Source organism: Leucopleurus acutus (genome assembly GCF_964270905.1).
Source record: "Leucopleurus acutus genome assembly, chromosome: 1".
NCBI lineage: Eukaryota > Metazoa > Chordata > Mammalia > Artiodactyla > Delphinidae > Leucopleurus > Leucopleurus acutus.
The window spans coordinates 7,764,658-7,782,147 of NC_139142.1; the positions used below are offsets into that span (position 1 = coordinate 7,764,658).

Genomic DNA, 17,490 nt, shown 5'->3' on the forward strand with positions numbered 1-17,490 from the left:
TCTGCCCTTGCCAGTGGCTGGTTTAAGAATGAGCAGCGATAAAACTCTGACCAAGAAAACATGGGGGGAAGTCTGTCACGAGACTCCTGGGAAAGGTTTCCCTGCCAGGAAAGTGAAACTCACAAGAAGCAATCCCATTTTCTGCTGTTGGGTACTGTGTCTGCAGGTGAAGCCAAGAAATGGGCAGCCACCTTGAGACCATACAATGGAGAATTAATAGCGAACAAAGCCAAGAGGGCAAAAGGGCAAGATAAAGGAAGCTGGGCACTTGACAATTACTTAAGAGAGCTGAGTCAGTTTTATCTTTACCTGCAGCTGAAAGCATCCTAACCAATATACCCCAGTTCCAACTAAATCTACTCTTCAAATCTCAGCTACCAGCATTGCTGAGTGATGCTCCATTCGTTCATTTAAATATTTTTAAAGTGTCAATTATGCATCAAAAGCATTGGAGGTTTTCTCCAACTCAACTCTGCCAGCAATATTCTCTCCATTCTGAACTCCTAAGACATGTTAAGAGTCAGAATCACACAAGTTGGCACTGAACTGGTGTCTGGTTGTTTCATACAGCTTTTTTTCTCTTCAGCTAGACTGAAACCTCACAAAGGTGGGCAGATTATGTATCTAACAGAAAATGCCAAATTGAAGCCTGTGGGCTCCCTTTTACATAAATAACAAGGAATTTTCTGTTTGTTTGCTTATTCATTTTTAAGGGAAAAAAATAATGCAGGCAAGTTGGCTTTGTTCCTACTTGTCAGCTGGGTTCCAGGCAGCTGCTTCCACTCGGTACAAGTCCCCCAGACGAGAGAGAACACCTTGTTCGTCTCTGTTGAACACATTCCACACAACCCAGGTGAAGGCCAAGCAGTACTGTAGGTAGGTGCTCAGTACATAATTGTTGACTAAACAACTGAACTGCGAATGCTCAAAAAGGGAGGAGAAAAACAAAACATGCACATTTTTACCTTTTTCCATTTTTTTCATGGAGACCAGACCCCCAATACTTAGGGACACCCAGGTACTTCAGTTTATGGGTACGAATCCATTTCTGAACTACAAATTAAAACACATGCTTGTGATTTCAATTTTGTTATACATCAGCAATTTTTCTCAGAAAAATCAAGAACAGAACGCCTAAGATATACATGCAGTAAGATTTCACCTTTATTCATAAAAAAAGAAAGTGAACAATACATTGTACCCAACAAATGAACAGTACTTTACAATCAAATCATTTTTATTAACCCACAAAATTGTGTTATCCTGTCCTAAACATTGTCTTTAAAATGAAAAATCTGCAGAAAACATTTTTTAAAAAGTCAAACCACATGCAATTACAATTAATATCTCCAATTATGTAAATGTTTACTTGTTTCCACAGAAAGACTTACTTTTACACCTATCTAAATGTTTTATTACCTCATTCTAAAAGTCCTCAACCAGGAAATCAAGCTCGAGGAGACAGAGAAGCCCCTCGAGAGATTCCAAGCCTGATACCATCCTACCAGGAGATTCCGTGGATTTTTAGAGGGGACGGAAGGTGAGAAGGGGACTGGAGGACAGGAGGACAAGGATAGCTAGAAGAGGTCCTGCTCTCTCCCTTGATAGTCTTCTAGTTCATAAGTGATGGAATCCCTGCAGGTTATGGTCTCCAGAATTTAGAAAAACGCTCAAAAAAAGATTTGGAGACCCTTGAGGCATACTCATGGATTAGGGTTAATTCTCAACTTTTAACAATATTTCCTAAATCATATATTATTTATAAACTCTATATTATCAATATAAGTGAAACCTTATCATAATACACCTGTTAAGAGATCAAAATTCTTTCATACAAATCTCATTTAAATAGAATTTATCTGTGAAGTAAAAAGTAACAAAACATCATAATATAAGATCCAATGTTCTAGTCTTGGCTTAAACAAAACAAAACCAGTGGTCATTTTAAAAGCGCAAACGTATGTGTACTGTATTTCTTACTTTGTTCTGGTTTGGCAGCTCGCTGGTAGAACTTTAATTCAGTAAAAAGAGGTCCATTATCACTGGGTTCCTTAAAACAAAAGAGTTCATTAGCACAAGCAGTAGTTAAAATTACTGAGTAATTTTCAATGAACCTTCAAAAAAGATTAATAAATCAATTTTCTTTCCAAACAATACGATTTTGATACTTCAGTTTATAAAATATGTTTAAGATTAAGTAAAACTCTTCAAAAATGTTTCAGATAGCCTCAGAAGAGTCCGTAAGTCTTATATTTCTCTCAAGTTCCATTTCTACATGTGATAAACTATACAAAATCAGATATACAGCTCAGTCTTTGCAGAAGTTTAAGAAAAATTGTTAACCTTATTTTCATCATTATTAAGCTTTCTCTTAAGTAAAGATCAGCAACCATGTTAACTGTTTCACCAAAGGGCTACAAGATATTTCTGAGATTTACTGAATAATAAAATTTCAATACCTGATTTAATCAATTAGTGGCAAAATCCCATTCCTTTCCTGTTTCTCGTTACAATTTTATCTATTATCAAAACTGGCAGAAAACCAACCTTATCACAAAGAAGAGTGTTCTGGAACTCCCAGAGCAAACAAGCACTGTCCATGTAACTGTATCCTTTCCTGACACGGATTCTCATGATTTTCAAACTAAGGAGCCCTACAATTTACTTCCCACATGATAATTTAAAGTCAAGAGGAAAATAAGGCTCAATAAGAATTGTTTTCCATCAACTTTACTAAACTACACTTGTTTCATATTCTTAAGGGATATTAACAGTTAAAATTATTTGCAAAGACTCTTATATTCACAAAAAGCTATTTGACAAGTGAGAAATATCAGCCTGTTGGGAGTTCTGCCTTGTTAAATAAATCTGGAGTGGTGAGAAAGATCTTATAATTTTGTGGACTTTTTATACAGTAAACTTTGTCTAAAACTGATTAATACTTGTTTGATATTTTATGTTGATATTATCTTGTTTATTGAGAATCTGAGAAAAATTTTGAAAAGTAGCAAAAACTTCAAGTAAGGAAGCTAACATTTCTAAACTAATTTGGGGGCGGCTTTCCTTTTAGGAAGTACGGGAACAAAGTTATTCTGGACAGAATATCTGTGTAACTGGAGTTCCAGGGCCAGTGATGCATTAGAAGTGATAAATGAGGTCTACTACCTTAACTGAGAGAAAATTTGCGAAAATATGTAGGCTTCTGCTACTGGAGATGCCTTTTGCAAATACATAAAATATGTTCACCTTTTTTTATTCAAGATACTCTCACTCTCATAGAAGTGAATTTTGCTCCTTAAGGTTTAAACAGAACTACTCTAAACGCACAGTTCTAATACCTCAGATTTCTTACAGTTCAGAAAAATAGGAATCCCTAGTTAAAGTACTTATAGGAAGATTGATTAGGCAATATGCAAAGAGTCAGGCCGCAGCCAGTTAAGAATACTGGACAGCAAAAGAGCAACGTATATAGCCCTGGGATCAGAACCTGAAAATAAGCTAGCCTTGTCTGTTACAAGTAAGTATACTTTACAGCCCAGCCTTGGAAGAGAATGGTATACAAGGGTTTGGCATGTCATTACCCCTTAAGAAGTAAAAACTAACCAATCTACTAAGGTATGCCAAATCTCTAATTTGTGGACTCATTACCTTGAGTTTCACCATAACCTGTGGTTCCTTTCCTTGCAGCAGTGGGAGCTAGACAGACACTTGTGAATGTTTAGAGCCCATGGCTGAGAACAGGCCTTCAGCAGGAGTAACAAACTCAGTGTAAGAATGAAAAAAGAAATGGAAATTCAGGAAAGGAATTTTGGTAAAGTTACTCTCCAAAGGCTAACTTTTAGAGTAGCTCATTAACACAATTCAGGTCTGAAAGGGGTTTTCTTAAGACTAATCCTGGCTTATTACCATCAGTATAAAAGTCTGATTTATTCAGTTTCAATCTATGTCATATCAACTTTAATTCTCAAGCTTTCCTTCAGGCAATAATTTATTAAACTTATAGTAATGAGAATCAACCTATATAAATCAGGCTATTATATTGAAAGCCCCATTACAATGAAGGCTCTTTGAGCTCATTTCATACTTTTTCTAATCCAATAAGATTCCATTATAACAAAATAAAGGAGCTACTTCCTTGGCATTGCACTCGAGCCAAAGCTAGCTATTTCTGTTAAAGAAAATACCCTAACTCATAACTAAAATTTTATTAACATATTTCAAATCTAAAATACTTTGCCAACTCTGTAATAGCCAAGATTTAGAAAAGAAATTGGGACTGACATTTTAACTGGAATATCACTAAACGTTTCTTTAAGACTTCTAAGTGTCAAAATGAAGATGACAACAGAAAAAAGATTAAAACGTGATATATTTCAATGGCACCATCTAAAAGCAACTGGCTGCCATTTAAAAATGAAGCTGTATAAAGTTTATCCTTCCTACCAAAGAATTATGAGACATGAATTAAAAATTCAGGTCACTTCTCATAACATCAATGAGGGAAATTAAACATCAGTCTGCAAACTTTTTTCCAGAGAACTTCGGAACACAGATTTCTATCAGTACATGTTGGAAAAGGACTATGATATAAAGAACTGTTAGAATATAAGATCCAAAAGCCTGGCCTCCAATTCTGCTATTAGCTCACTGGCATGACTGCAAAGGGTGATTGAAAGAACTAATTTATTATACAATCCATTAACCAGAAATCACAAGAGGAAATTTTTCTCCTTGCATTATCCAATATTATAATGATCAATTTACCATTTCTCTCTACACATTTACTTTCCTGAACTAAAATACAGATAGTGTCTCCCAGTTATCCAGAGGCAGAGAATACAAGTTTGCCATCTCTTGTGACCCAGCACCACGACTCCAAGGCTGCTCCCGTAAAGCAGTAAGGATTAAGGCCCTAAACAAAACCAGACACAGTCATTCGGGAGGAGAGAAAATGTACTTAGTATGTACCGAAACACCTATCTTAAATATGTTAGTCTTAACTTCATTTCAAGACCAAATGTAAGAAATGTGTGGGTTAATATTTGGAGCTCTTTAACAGAGCAGATATCCATATTAGAAGCAACCAAATGTTCTAACAAGTCTTCCACATTAACATGGAAGCCCTACCAGAAGCACAGGGTACTTGGTGCCGCTACTGAATAAAAGGATCCCCACACAAAGGTAAACATGAGCATGCGCACAGGAGTCCACTGAAAATAATTAAGGTGCTCTGTGCAACAGACTCTACCAGTGGTTCTCAACCTTGATGCACAAAAGAATCCCTTTAATGAGACTTTACTAAAAATACCAGTAACCAAGCCCTGTACCAAGAGATTCTAATTATCCTGTAGAACCAGAGCTGAGAACCACTGTTTGATTTGATATGCTATTACACTATTAAGTCTAATTTCACATTAAAAATCAATTTGCCGGGGCTTCCCTGGTGGCGCAGTGGTTGAGAGTCCGCCTGCCGATGCAGGGGACGCGGGTTCGTGCCCCAGTCCGGGAGGATCACACACGCCGCGGAGCGGCTGGGCCTGTGAGCTATGGCCGCTGAGCCTGCGCATCCGGAGCCTGTGCTCCGCAATGGGAGAGGCCACAACAGTGAGAGGCCCGCGTACCGCAAAAAAAAAAAAATCAGTTTGCCTTTGATTATTTCTTAAATAACATTTGCTGAGTTTTTTTCTTTCTCTAAAGATAAAATACGTGCTCACTTTAGAAAATATGAAAATATTTTGATATATTTTCTCCATGTATAGCTATTTTATAAAATTACCTCTATACCATAAATAATTTTGTATCTTGCTTTTTTTTGGTAATTAATTATGAAATTTCCCCAAAGAGTAGTACATGTTCTTTGAAAACATGATATTTAATAGCTTCTGAGGTTAAAATGGCAAGTGTTTGTAAATAGTTCTGATTTTAATACTGGAAAGAAGTGATAATCATTTTATATACTTGGTGAACCATTTTGACTTTTAATACTACAAAGCTCTGAGAATATAAGAACTGCAGAATAGTAATGGACAGAGCTATGGCAATGCCTATCAGAAGCAAAGGTAAATCATGCATACAGGCCTGCACTAAAAGGCATAGACAAGAGGCAGAAGTAGGTGGCATCAGGAAGTTGCAAGGTGGTAAGCAATTATGCCTAAAAAGTTTTCAAAAGGATAACATAGGGATTAAGGGTGGCATAAAGAAAACAAAATTTAAAACAAGGTCCTTATCATCAAAAACTTAAAATCCAGGGCTTCCCTGGTGGCGCAGTGGTTGAGAGTCCGCCTGCCGATGCAGGGGACACGGGTTCATGCCCCGGTCTGGGAGGACCCCACATGCCGCGGAGCGGCTGGGCCCGTGAGCCATGGCCGCTGAGCCTGCGCGTCCGGGGCCTGTGCTCTGCAACGGGAGAGGCCACAACGGTGAGAGGCCCACATACTGCAAAAAAACAAAACAAAACAAAACAAAACAAAAACCTTAAAATCCAGTTAGGGAGATAAAATAAACACATAAACTAAAACAAGTAGTGGCCTGAAAGGATATTACCAAGTGAAATTGTAAAATAAATGGAAATAGAATGAGTGCTACAGAGGTTTAAAGGAGTTCAGAAAAGACAGGTATTAGGGAAGAAACAAGCAAACAGCAGTCACTAAACGGTCCCTTAGAGAGGAAAGAAAAAGTCAACATTGTTTTGTTTATGGCATTCTTCCAGGATCACAGACAAACCACAACCTTGAAAATGTTACTGAAATACTAAATGCAAAAGAGAAATCAACTGAATATTTATCATCGTCCTAATTACAAAGAGAAGGAGTAATATAGGCTAATGGAAACAGAACTAAATTAGGAGATGGGAGACACAGAGTACTGAACTAGGGTTGGTAACAACTGGTTTTAAACTTAGAAATGTAAAGTAATTTGCTACCTTAAGCAGTTAGGAAATACTTGTTTCTACCCATTCTCTTTCATAACTCTGTAAGTGAAAAAGATCGTAGAAGTAAAGCTACATACATTGAATAACAAATAAAACACTTAGGATTACTCATAATGAAGAAGAATATTGTCATTCTAAAATAGAACACAACTTAAAGATGCTCAGGTTATACAGAAGAAAAAAGACATGGTGACACAGCAGCCCCACCTATGAGGCACGGCTCAGGCACACTTTCCTTCCGCGACACAGAAATGACCAGTGCAGAGGAAGAAGCTGCCACGTGGTCAGAGGGAGCTGCGTTTTCTGAACCTCATGAAGGTGAGAAGTCATAAGGGGACTTGCTTTCTCCTCACAATGGACACTATTTAAAGATCCTAAAAAGAAACTAATCTTACCCGTAGATTTTAATATTTTAATATTGTCATATCAAAGACAAATGCAGATAATATTCCATGCGAATTCCACGCAAATGACCCAATTTAATAGTAAGAACTTTTGTTCCTCTGATATAGCAGCAAACTAAATATTTCAAAAGGAATGTTATTCACTACTTCATGAAAAGGCATGAAGAAAAGTGAAATAGCAGGAGAAACAAACCAATAACCTGCCCCCCTAAAGTTACCAGCGTTACTTCTACCTACAGGCATGTGGAATAGCCGGCATCCAATTAGCCCTCCTACTGTAAACAAATACAAAAATTGGACAAAATATAGGAAATTACTATTCTCATACATTAGACAAAATAGGCAGTATAGGACTGTGACTTCTAAAGACAGGAAACAAGCAAAGTGAGCCCCATGACAGGACACTTACGATGCTGTGTGGCCAGAAGGGGAGACCAAACCCAGTGCACCAAAAACCCTGACACCAACACCAAACAATGAGATGGGAAATGTTTTAATCTTCAGAATATTAGAAAAAAACTAAAGACCAATATACCTCATGAACAAAAAATAAAAATCCTTAACAAAATATTAGCAAATCAATTCCAGCATTATGTAGAAAGCATAATACATCATAACTAAGTGGAGTGTATGTTAAGAATACAAAGTTAGTTCACCACTCAGATATCAATCAATATAACTGCCACATTAACAGAATAAAGGAAGAACATCCTATGATCCACCTCAGTAGATGCAGAAAAAGTATTCAGAAAGTAAACAGGCAAACTACAAACTGGGAGAAAAGATTTACAACATATATATCTAAGAAAGAACTTGTATCCAGAACAACTCTCTTACTACCAAATTATAAAAAGCAAAACCACCTAGTTATTAAAAAAAAAGGGCGGGGGTTGGGCCACAAAAGACTGAAGAGGCACTCCACAAAGGAAAATATATGAATGGCCAATAAGCATGATGAAAAAGTGCTCAAAATCAGTCATTAAGTAAATATAAACTAAAACTATGAGACACTACTGTACTTCTAATATCATGGCTAAAACAAACATACCCGACAGCTCCAAGCGTTGAGGGGAACACGGAGCACCCAGAACTCTCATACGTTATGTAAAATGGTAAAAACCACTTTGGAAATCTGTCTGGTACTTCTTATAAATTTATAAGGTATTGATCCAAGAAAAACAAAAATACTTGTACAAGAATGTTTATAGAAGCTCTATTCATAACAGCCAAAAACTGGAAACAACCCACATGTTTATCAACAGGAGATGGAAAACAAACTCTAGTATGGCTATGATATAATATTACTGAGCAGTAGAACTGACCAAGCAATTGAAATGCCAACAATATAAATGAGCCTTCAAAACACTATGTTGAATGTAAGTAATCAGAGACAAAACAGTAATGTACTGTATAAATACCATTTATATGACATTCTAGAACAGGAGTAACGAATCCACAGCAAAACAAAAACAAAAAAAACATAAAAAACCTCAGACAAACGGTTTCCTCCAAGGGTGTGGGAAATTAGGGGTTTGACCAGAAAAAGACAAAAGTAGTATTTTGGGGATGATGGAAATGCTCTATATTTTAATAGAGGTTGGGGTATACAGGTATATGCATTTGTCAAAAGTATTCAAATTGTGTTTATTTATTTCCTTGGAAAAACTATGCCTGAATAAAAAGTTGGTGAAAACAATCACTAAAACAATTCAGGCCCAAAAGAGTTATTAACTCATAAGAGATCAAATATATTCTTTTTTAAAAAGAGAGTAAAATAAAACAAATCAAACCAAAAGACCTTGGGGTGATTCTAATTCGAAAATCTGTAGCCTTTAGGAAAATAAAGCAGGGTGAGGGGACTTATGTGGTAATTTGCCCAAATAACAGACCCTGTTACCTCTTCTATTTAACAAAAACATGTTCTTCACATGTATTAAAGAACTTTGAAAGAGGGGACTTACAAATGTTGGCAAGCAAGAAGATGCATACTACCTTGCATTCTAACAAAAAAATAGTAGTTAAAATGCCTACAAAAAAATAGTAGTTAAATTAACTACTAAAAATAGTAGTTAAAAAACATTAAAACGTTTAAATAGTAGTTAAAATATTTAGTGCACCAATATATAAATTGACCTGGCTATTCAGAGTATGCCTACGTTAGACAGGATACTGTCTACCTTCACTCATTACAAACTAATTTCAACGTCAGTATAGCAAAAAGAAGTTTCAAAGTGACCACAAATAAATAATTTCATTTACTAAAATGAAAGGGGAGGAAAGATAATTGGAAATAAAAAGAAAAAATTGACCAAATGTAAGTTCAGAAGCAAATGCAAGATAAAATACAATAAAATTTCATTAAAGTAGTACAGTCTTGCAGGATATAAATATAAAAAGCATCTCATCTGTTGTAAATATAGCTGAAATAAAAAGAATGAGCTGAATATTTTTATTCCACATCTGCAAAACTCCAGGCTTTCATTCATTTTTTTCCACAGATACTAGTGCCACTCTAACTCAAAAGAGAGGGGAGAGAATTTTTGAACTCAAATTATTTAAAACTATAAAGCTACTTTTGTGTCTCATTTAGTATTTATGAAACATTACTAAAAATGTAGTAACTTATGGTTTAATTAATTCTAGTTATCAAAAAGAATGTTTTACAAAATAAATACTACAATTAAATCAACAGCAAAGAAAACAATCAGCTGAAATATTTCCTTACCACTTTTACAACACAGGGTGCATCGCTGCCCACCGATTTTGAAGAATTCATATCAGCTGTTTGAAAAAGTGACATATGTAATATCAGAACAAGAAGTAGCATTATTATAAATAGCCTGTCACTAACCCTTTATTAGTATTTAGATCTGTGTATCTATAACCTCTTAATAGAATAAATTTCAGTTCCCAAATGTGTGTCTCAGGATATCATTACTGTATATTTCATCAATTTTAAAACTTTTTTTCACGATTTAATATGTCTGAAATTGGAAGGCATCTTACAATTGCGATCTTCAACATGATCATCAATTAAGTATGAAAAACTGAGTTAAAGACTTCTTTAATTCAAAAGTACTCATGGCCTTTGATATGCTAATGTTGCTGTGAATTCCCAAAAGGATGATGACTGATACAATTTCTTAAATTTAACAAACTAGGGAATCCTTTTAAGAAGGAGCATTAGGAAGGTAAGAAAAGAGGGAGCTAAAGCTCTAAAAAACATTCGTTTGGGAGAAAAAAATTCATCAAGATCAACAGTTCAGGATATTGGCACGAGAACTTTGAACTGCCATCCAGAATAATTTTAATGTGGTATCATTTTACTTCATGCAAATAAAGAAGCACAGTTGCCCTGAAATGCTGAGTTAGGAATATAAGGTTGCCCATATTCATTAAACACATATTTTTTACCAGATACCTACTACATGCCCGTTTCTAGGAAATGGATTTAGCAGTAAACAGGAAAAAACAATCTCTACTCTTATGAAACTAACATTTCAGTGGTAGGACACAGACAACAATTAAAATATAAAGTATGTTTGATGGGAGTAAGTGCCAGAGAGGAAAAATTAAGCAGGAAGGGAAGGTAGAGACTGTTGCAAGTTAGTAAGAGAAACCTCACTGACAGGGTGTCATTGAAGCACTGGTCTGAAGACTGTGAGGGAATAAGCCACGTAAATATCTGCGAGAACATTCCAGGCCGACCAGCACAAAGGCCCTGATGTAGCTGGAGAAGAGTAAGTGAGGTGGAAAGTAACAGGGGTCAGAGATCAGAAAAGCAGCAGAGAACAAATACAATGAAACGGATAGGTGACCTAAAGCTGTTGTTATGAATGAGATGGCGAGTCACTGGAAGGTTTTAAGAGAGGAATGGTAAGCTCAGACTTTGATTTTCTAAAGAATTCTCCAGGCGGTTTTGTGGAGAATGGAGGGTGGAGGGCAAGGGCAGAAGCAGGGAGATCAGTTAGGCTACTACAACACTCTGGGTGAGAAATGGTGGTGGCTTGAACCAGAGTGGTAGCAGACAAGGCGGTGATAAGTGGTCAGATTGTGGATGTATTTTTAAAGAAGAGCCAACAAGATTTGCTCATGAATTAGTTATAGAGGATAAGAGGGGAAAAAAGAGATAAAGATGACTCCAAGTTTTTGGCCTGAGCAACTGGAAAGAAAAAGTTGCTACTTACTAAGACAGAGAAAATTGCAGGAGGAGCTGGTGCTTTGGGGTGCCTTAAGTTTGAGATGCTTATTAAACATCCAAGTTCAGGTGTTAAATAGGCAGCTGACATACAAGTCTTGAGTTCAGAAAAGTGGTCCAAGTTGGAGAAAGAAATTTGAGAGTCATCAAGATAGAAATGCTATTCATTTAAAGCCATGAAAATGGAAGAACCCCTAGGGAATGAGTGCAGACAGAGAAAAGAAGAAATCCTAGGACTGAGCCCTAAGGCATTCTCACATTAGAAGCTGAAGAGATGAAGAGGGACAGGCAAAGGAAACCAAGAAACCACCAATCAGCTGGGAAGCAGCAGTATTGTGAAAAGGCTGAAGCTAAAATACTTCAGACTACAGAGGGAACACCAAGTCATAAAAATGGCTAAATGGGCAAATGAATAAGTCTGAGCTCCTTAAGGAACAGCCCCAAGGAACACATCACTTAGATACTGAATTAATAATAAAGCAAGGTTAAATTTTTTAAAATCAGCATTTAGTGCACAAAATATTAAAATAAGTATAGCATCCCAATAATACTGCACAATTCGAATGAGAAAAGGAGGAAAAGGGAAGTTCAATAGTTCATTCAAACAACACATACTGCAAAATATGCCAGGCACTAGGAAAACAATAAAAAGAAGAACTGTCTCACTGCCAAGGAGGACATGTTTATTCTGGAAGAAAGAAAAGTAATTTCAGGGCAGCATGGAAAGTACTATGAAAGGGTTAACAGAGGGGTATTATACACAGATAGCACCTACCCTAAGCTCAGCTTTGGAAAAATGAAGCAAAAGAAGAATCACACACAAAGATCAAGAGGCAAAGGACAGCATGATAGTCAAAGAACAGATTTTTGAGGAAATAAAAGGGATGAAGAGAAAAGTTACATAGGGACCAAACTACATGAAGGGTCTGGTATGCCATTCTCAAAGTTTGATACTTTATCCTAAGGGCACTGGGGAGCCATTAAAGAAGTTTAAAATAGACTAGATCACTCAAGCCACAGTGTGAATAATAGGATGCAAGGGGGCAAGGCTGAGCAGAGAAAATTCACAGCCATAGTGAGAATCCAGACAAGACATGAAAATGACCTGCACTGAGGCAGTATCAGCAGAGATAGAGAGAAATCAATGGATCTGAGAAGTCAGACAGTTAAAGCAACAGGACCAGATGAAGTACTGGGAACACGAGTGAAGCAATACTTGAGAATGCCTTCCCAGTCTGGCTTGAGGGGTGTCATTCATTCAGATACTCCTCTCCTGATCATAAGAGAATCACGAGATGAAAGAGGATGATATAAATTTTAGACATGCCTGTGGGTCATCCAAATAGAGATTCCTTATAGGCCACTCACTGGCTATGGGCTTGGACTCAGGGGATCACGTCCTTAGCCACAGATAAAAGATCTGGAAATCAGCAGTAAAGAGACAGTAACATAAGCCAAGAGACTCGATGAGATCACTCGGAGAGACTAGACAGAAGGAAAAGTGAGCCAAGGAAGGAAAGCTGGAGAACACAGAAGTACTTACCAAGATGACTTAGCATAGCCAGAGAGGTAAGAGAAAAACAGAGGTGAAAGTATGTTATCATGAAAGGCAATGGAAGCAACTTTTATGTGAAAGAAAGATGAACAGTATCAAATGCTGCAGAAAGTATCTAAACAAAATTCAGAAGCAACCTTTTAGCAGAAAATTATCATTAGAAATTGCTGATGATCTTGAATACGGCTGTTTTGGTGTCAGTGGGCAGAGAGATAAAGTGGAGGCAGCAGTATTAAAGCAAATCCCTTCTCCAGGTTGATCGATCCAGGTTTTAAAAAGCAAAGTTTTGCCACAGAAATGTGTCAAACCATTAGATTTAAAAAATATTATTAGGTGGCACTTTCTGATGATAAATACAAACACAAATAAAACAGCTAGCACACATGCAAAGCAAGCTGCAAATTTGCCAAAGGTTACAAAAGCAAACTAACTAATAATACAAAATGAAGAATTTGCTTGCTTTAAGACAAGTTCCCATCCCTAATACAGGATGTCCTAAGTCCACACATTCTGTGGTAGGGAGAGCTTATACTATCTGCCATCTCTAAATCACAAGGTCAAAAATATATACCTGGCTAATATAGCCCTAACCTTTCATGATTTATGAGGGCTTTCAGTTTAAGTCAGATAGCCTTGTTCACTGGAATGGGTTTGGTTCCAAACAAAACTAAAGAATCAACAACTATTTCCCCAAAGACAGGTGCCACTAACCTAGAGAGATTATAAAATACAGTAAAGTGCTGGTTTTTAAACTATGTTTCATGAACATACCTCTAGACTGCAGCTAACCAACTACAGCCCATCGGTCCCGGTTGAGTCAGACACCTCTTGAGTAAGAGCTGCTGCTCTTTCATCTATGTCAGTGGTTCTCAAACTTTCCCAGGCATTTGAATCCCCTGGAGGGCTTGTTCAATCACATTTCCTACAGGTGGGGATTTGTAGGTCTGGGGTGGGACCCGAAAATGTACAGCTCTACTAAGTTTTCACATGACGCTAATCTAGTATTAATATTAGTATTCTGAGTTAAGATGTTGCTTGAAAATAAAAAAGCGTTCACTGCTAAAAATGAAATTTTATAAACCGCATGGCAGAAATCAAATAATTAAATCAAGATTAGAGGTGGAGTAAGAATATATAACGGAAAAGTTAGAAAGAAATATCAAAAGCAATCATGAAATGCACTGTATCACTACTAACATTCCTGGTGAAGCAGACAGCTTTAGAAGTCATCACGTAAAATATTTTTTAAATCAACCCATTAGTTAACTTACAGAATCCCAGGGTTCCACAATGGGTCCCCCCAGATTTCAGGGTAAGTATGCTAATTAAATAGCACATTTCAGGCCTAATATGCAACTTCTAGGTCATTCTCCTAAATTCCACTATGATAACTATTAGGGTTGCATCAAAAGAGAAGGTAAATCCACACCTATTAAAGATCTGAAAATCTCCAAATTAAACCAAAACAAAGGGAATACATCCTAATTGGGTGGAGGTGGGGAAAGAAAAGTATGGCTTTCTTTGGGTCTCAAAGGAGATTAATATTATATAGAATATCTTAAAAATCTAAAGCCATATGCTCACTAATGACAATATTACAGATATTTTATCCTGTTTCTACTGTGATTAAATCAACTGTCTTCTCCACTCCCAGGTCACAGATGCATTTTTGCCTAATTATACAATATTTTGTTGACTATAGATTATTAGAAACATCCTGTAAAAGCTTGCAACTAAGAAACTATCAATATTTTGATAACAAAGCATATACATCTTCGGACTGACAATTAGAAGTAGTCATACACTTACCAAGATATATACAACCAAAGCCACCTTGGCCAATGGATGATCCTAGTTTCCATTCCTTTTTGTTCATGTCAGTGATTATCTCCCCGGCTGCAAAATGTTCTGCAAGACGTCTCTTTGCAGGGCCCTGTCTTCCAGCTTGAGCTGCTTTTACACGAGGCATTTTCACTATAATACAAAACAAAGCAACATTCAATATTATAATCCTAGAAGTGCTAAAAACCTTTTCACTAAGGAAAGCTTCTGTGCAACAAAGATGCTATTCAAATTCCTACTTACTCCAAAACTTAAATAAAGGACATCTGTTAATTACAATTTATACGTGCTCAATCCTTTTGATTATCTCTTAACTTAGGAGAGGAAGCAATAAATAAAATGATCCATGCAATTACTTTCAAGAAAATATTTAAAGTTCCAGTGGTATAACATCATCTATGACTAAAAATGCTATTTAGCAACAACAAAAGAATTGCTCTATGAAGCTGAGGGGGAAAGGTACATCCAATTAGAATGCACACTCTATACAAATGCAATGAGGAGTTTACAAAGGTCAATGTTGATGGGATAAGAACACAATAGACACTGAAAACACAAGACAGTTAACATGAGAGGAAAGGGAAAGAGTATTTATGGCAAGATAGTAGATGCTTTACACATAGGCTTCCATCCATCCTCACGACTCCATGAAGATTACATTATCATCCCCATTTTACAGATGACAAAATTAAGGCTCAGCCAAGTTAAGCAACCTGTCCAAGGTCATATACCTACTAAGTGGCTGAACAATAGAAATCTGCACTGAGGATTCCCTGGCTCCAAAGCCTCACCAACATGACCCACAATTACAAAAGTCACCATAATGAAGGAGTGACCAGGAGAAATTACGGCTGTTTAGTCATTTGGGTTCACAGAAAAGGCAAAGCTGGTGATATCCAGCATTTGTATGTTTCCCTTCTCACCAACTATCCTTTTGGAGATGAATTCCTATTTACTTTACTTACTAACAGACAAGCTTAGCATAGCATTCATGGAGAGCAGTGTTTTACCGCGAAAAGAGCACAGGTCTATAACGAAAAGACCTAGATTCGAGTGTAGGTATGAGGCCAGTTTTGGGTGATCTTGATCAAGTCACTTCTCTCTGGGCTTTAAGTGCCCTTAGACATAACTTAACTTCACTGAGTGAAGGAAGGGTGGGTCAGGAATGGTGACCAGCAAGGCTAGCAAGCTGTAGAGTAAGGGCCAAGTTCTTGGGCAAGGGTATGAACTCAGTGGCCCAGAAAAAAAGGAAGTAACACACTTAAGACTGAAGAAAAGAAAGCATGAACCAGACTGTGTGTATGTGTGGTGTGTGTGATTTCAAACTCTCAGATTAATCTATTTTAATCTATTAATTGAAAAAGATTTAAAACAAATAGTTTTTAGGATCCTATAGTTCCCTAAAACTGTATTAGAGATACAGTAAAGAGGGTGATAAGAGTTGTAAGGTAGTCTGCAACATTTGAAATGGCTATTCAGCGGAAAGATGTCTGTTAAGATCCTACAATTTACATAAGTAGTTTGGTTTTGAGCCTAGATATTCTAAATACATACATACTACATTAGATTGGAAATTGTTTTAGCAAATATCCACCCATATCACTCCACATACACAAACTCCATTTATGCAAATGCTCTTTATTAATTTATTGGGGATTTTTAAATTTAACTTTTTCCTACAGAATACTGATGCATCTTCATTGTCTAAATCTTCTCTAAGTTAACAAAAGAATCTTCAAAATGAGTGTGTCCATTATTTCTTCATATCAACTAACTCTCTTAATATGTTTGTAATCATTATAAAACTTTCCTGAATGGAATTTCAGCTGTAACCATGACAGCCCAGACTCAAAACACCAAAAAAGGTGACTTTTAGAGCTACAGTAGATTGAGTAAAAGAAATAACTAAGCCACACAGTACTTCCAAATACTAAAATGAATGCCTTCTAAATTTTATCCAGCTTTATCAAATCATCAGAGTAATGTCCTATTTGATGAGTTCCTTATTGTAAGAAGGAACTGTCTTCCTTATTAAGACAGTTTAAATGCTTTAATTCAAAAAGACTTTCCTGAACTTACAAAAAAAAAAAAGTGAAACCCCAAAGTGAAAGATCACACCACATACTAATCAACCCAGAATGACCAACACTAAGACGCAGCCTAGTCTACTAAAATTACTGAACTTAATAGTAAAAGAAAATATTCTTTGTGCATGCAGGCCAAAAAACGATAGTTTATAAGGAAAGTAAAATCATATTGTCATCACTTTGACAGCGACATTTTATGCCAGAAAAAAAAAAAGGAAGTAACATACTTAAGACTCAAGGAAAGAAAACCTGAACCAAAGAGTCTATACTCAGTTAAATTTCAAATCTAAAGACTTCAAAGTGTTATCAACATGGAAATGGGAAAAGGGAATAAGAATCTACTAGAGAACAAGCCTCAGATATCTAAAATCACTAAAGAAAAGCCACTATAAGAGCTGACAGTGAGCAGTAAATACTTATTTGTAGAACTGAGTTTCAACAAGGGTTATAAAGGAGAGGCTAGAATAGATAAT

The 17,490-nt window shown here is 36.5% G+C and overlaps 1 protein-coding gene across 2 annotated transcripts in view; it reads right to left on the reverse strand.

Moving 5' to 3' along the window:
• Positions 1–15,062, reverse strand: part of VRK1 (VRK serine/threonine kinase 1) — a gene marked incomplete at its 5' end in the record, with an annotated part of 45,124 nt that extends 30,062 nt beyond the window's left edge. The window contains 4 exons of one of the 2 annotated variants that reach the window (XM_082843968.1): positions 966–1,053; positions 1,981–2,050; positions 10,061–10,116; positions 14,898–15,062. In XM_082843968.1, coding sequence (XP_082700094.1) covers positions 966–1,053; positions 1,981–2,050; positions 10,061–10,116; positions 14,898–15,057 — 374 coding nt within the window. The remainder of the gene's footprint in view (positions 1–965; positions 1,054–1,980; positions 2,051–10,060; positions 10,117–14,897) is intronic. The other variant, XM_082843967.1, reaches the window with a different exon arrangement.
• Between the last annotated feature and the right edge of the window lie 2,428 nt (positions 15,063–17,490).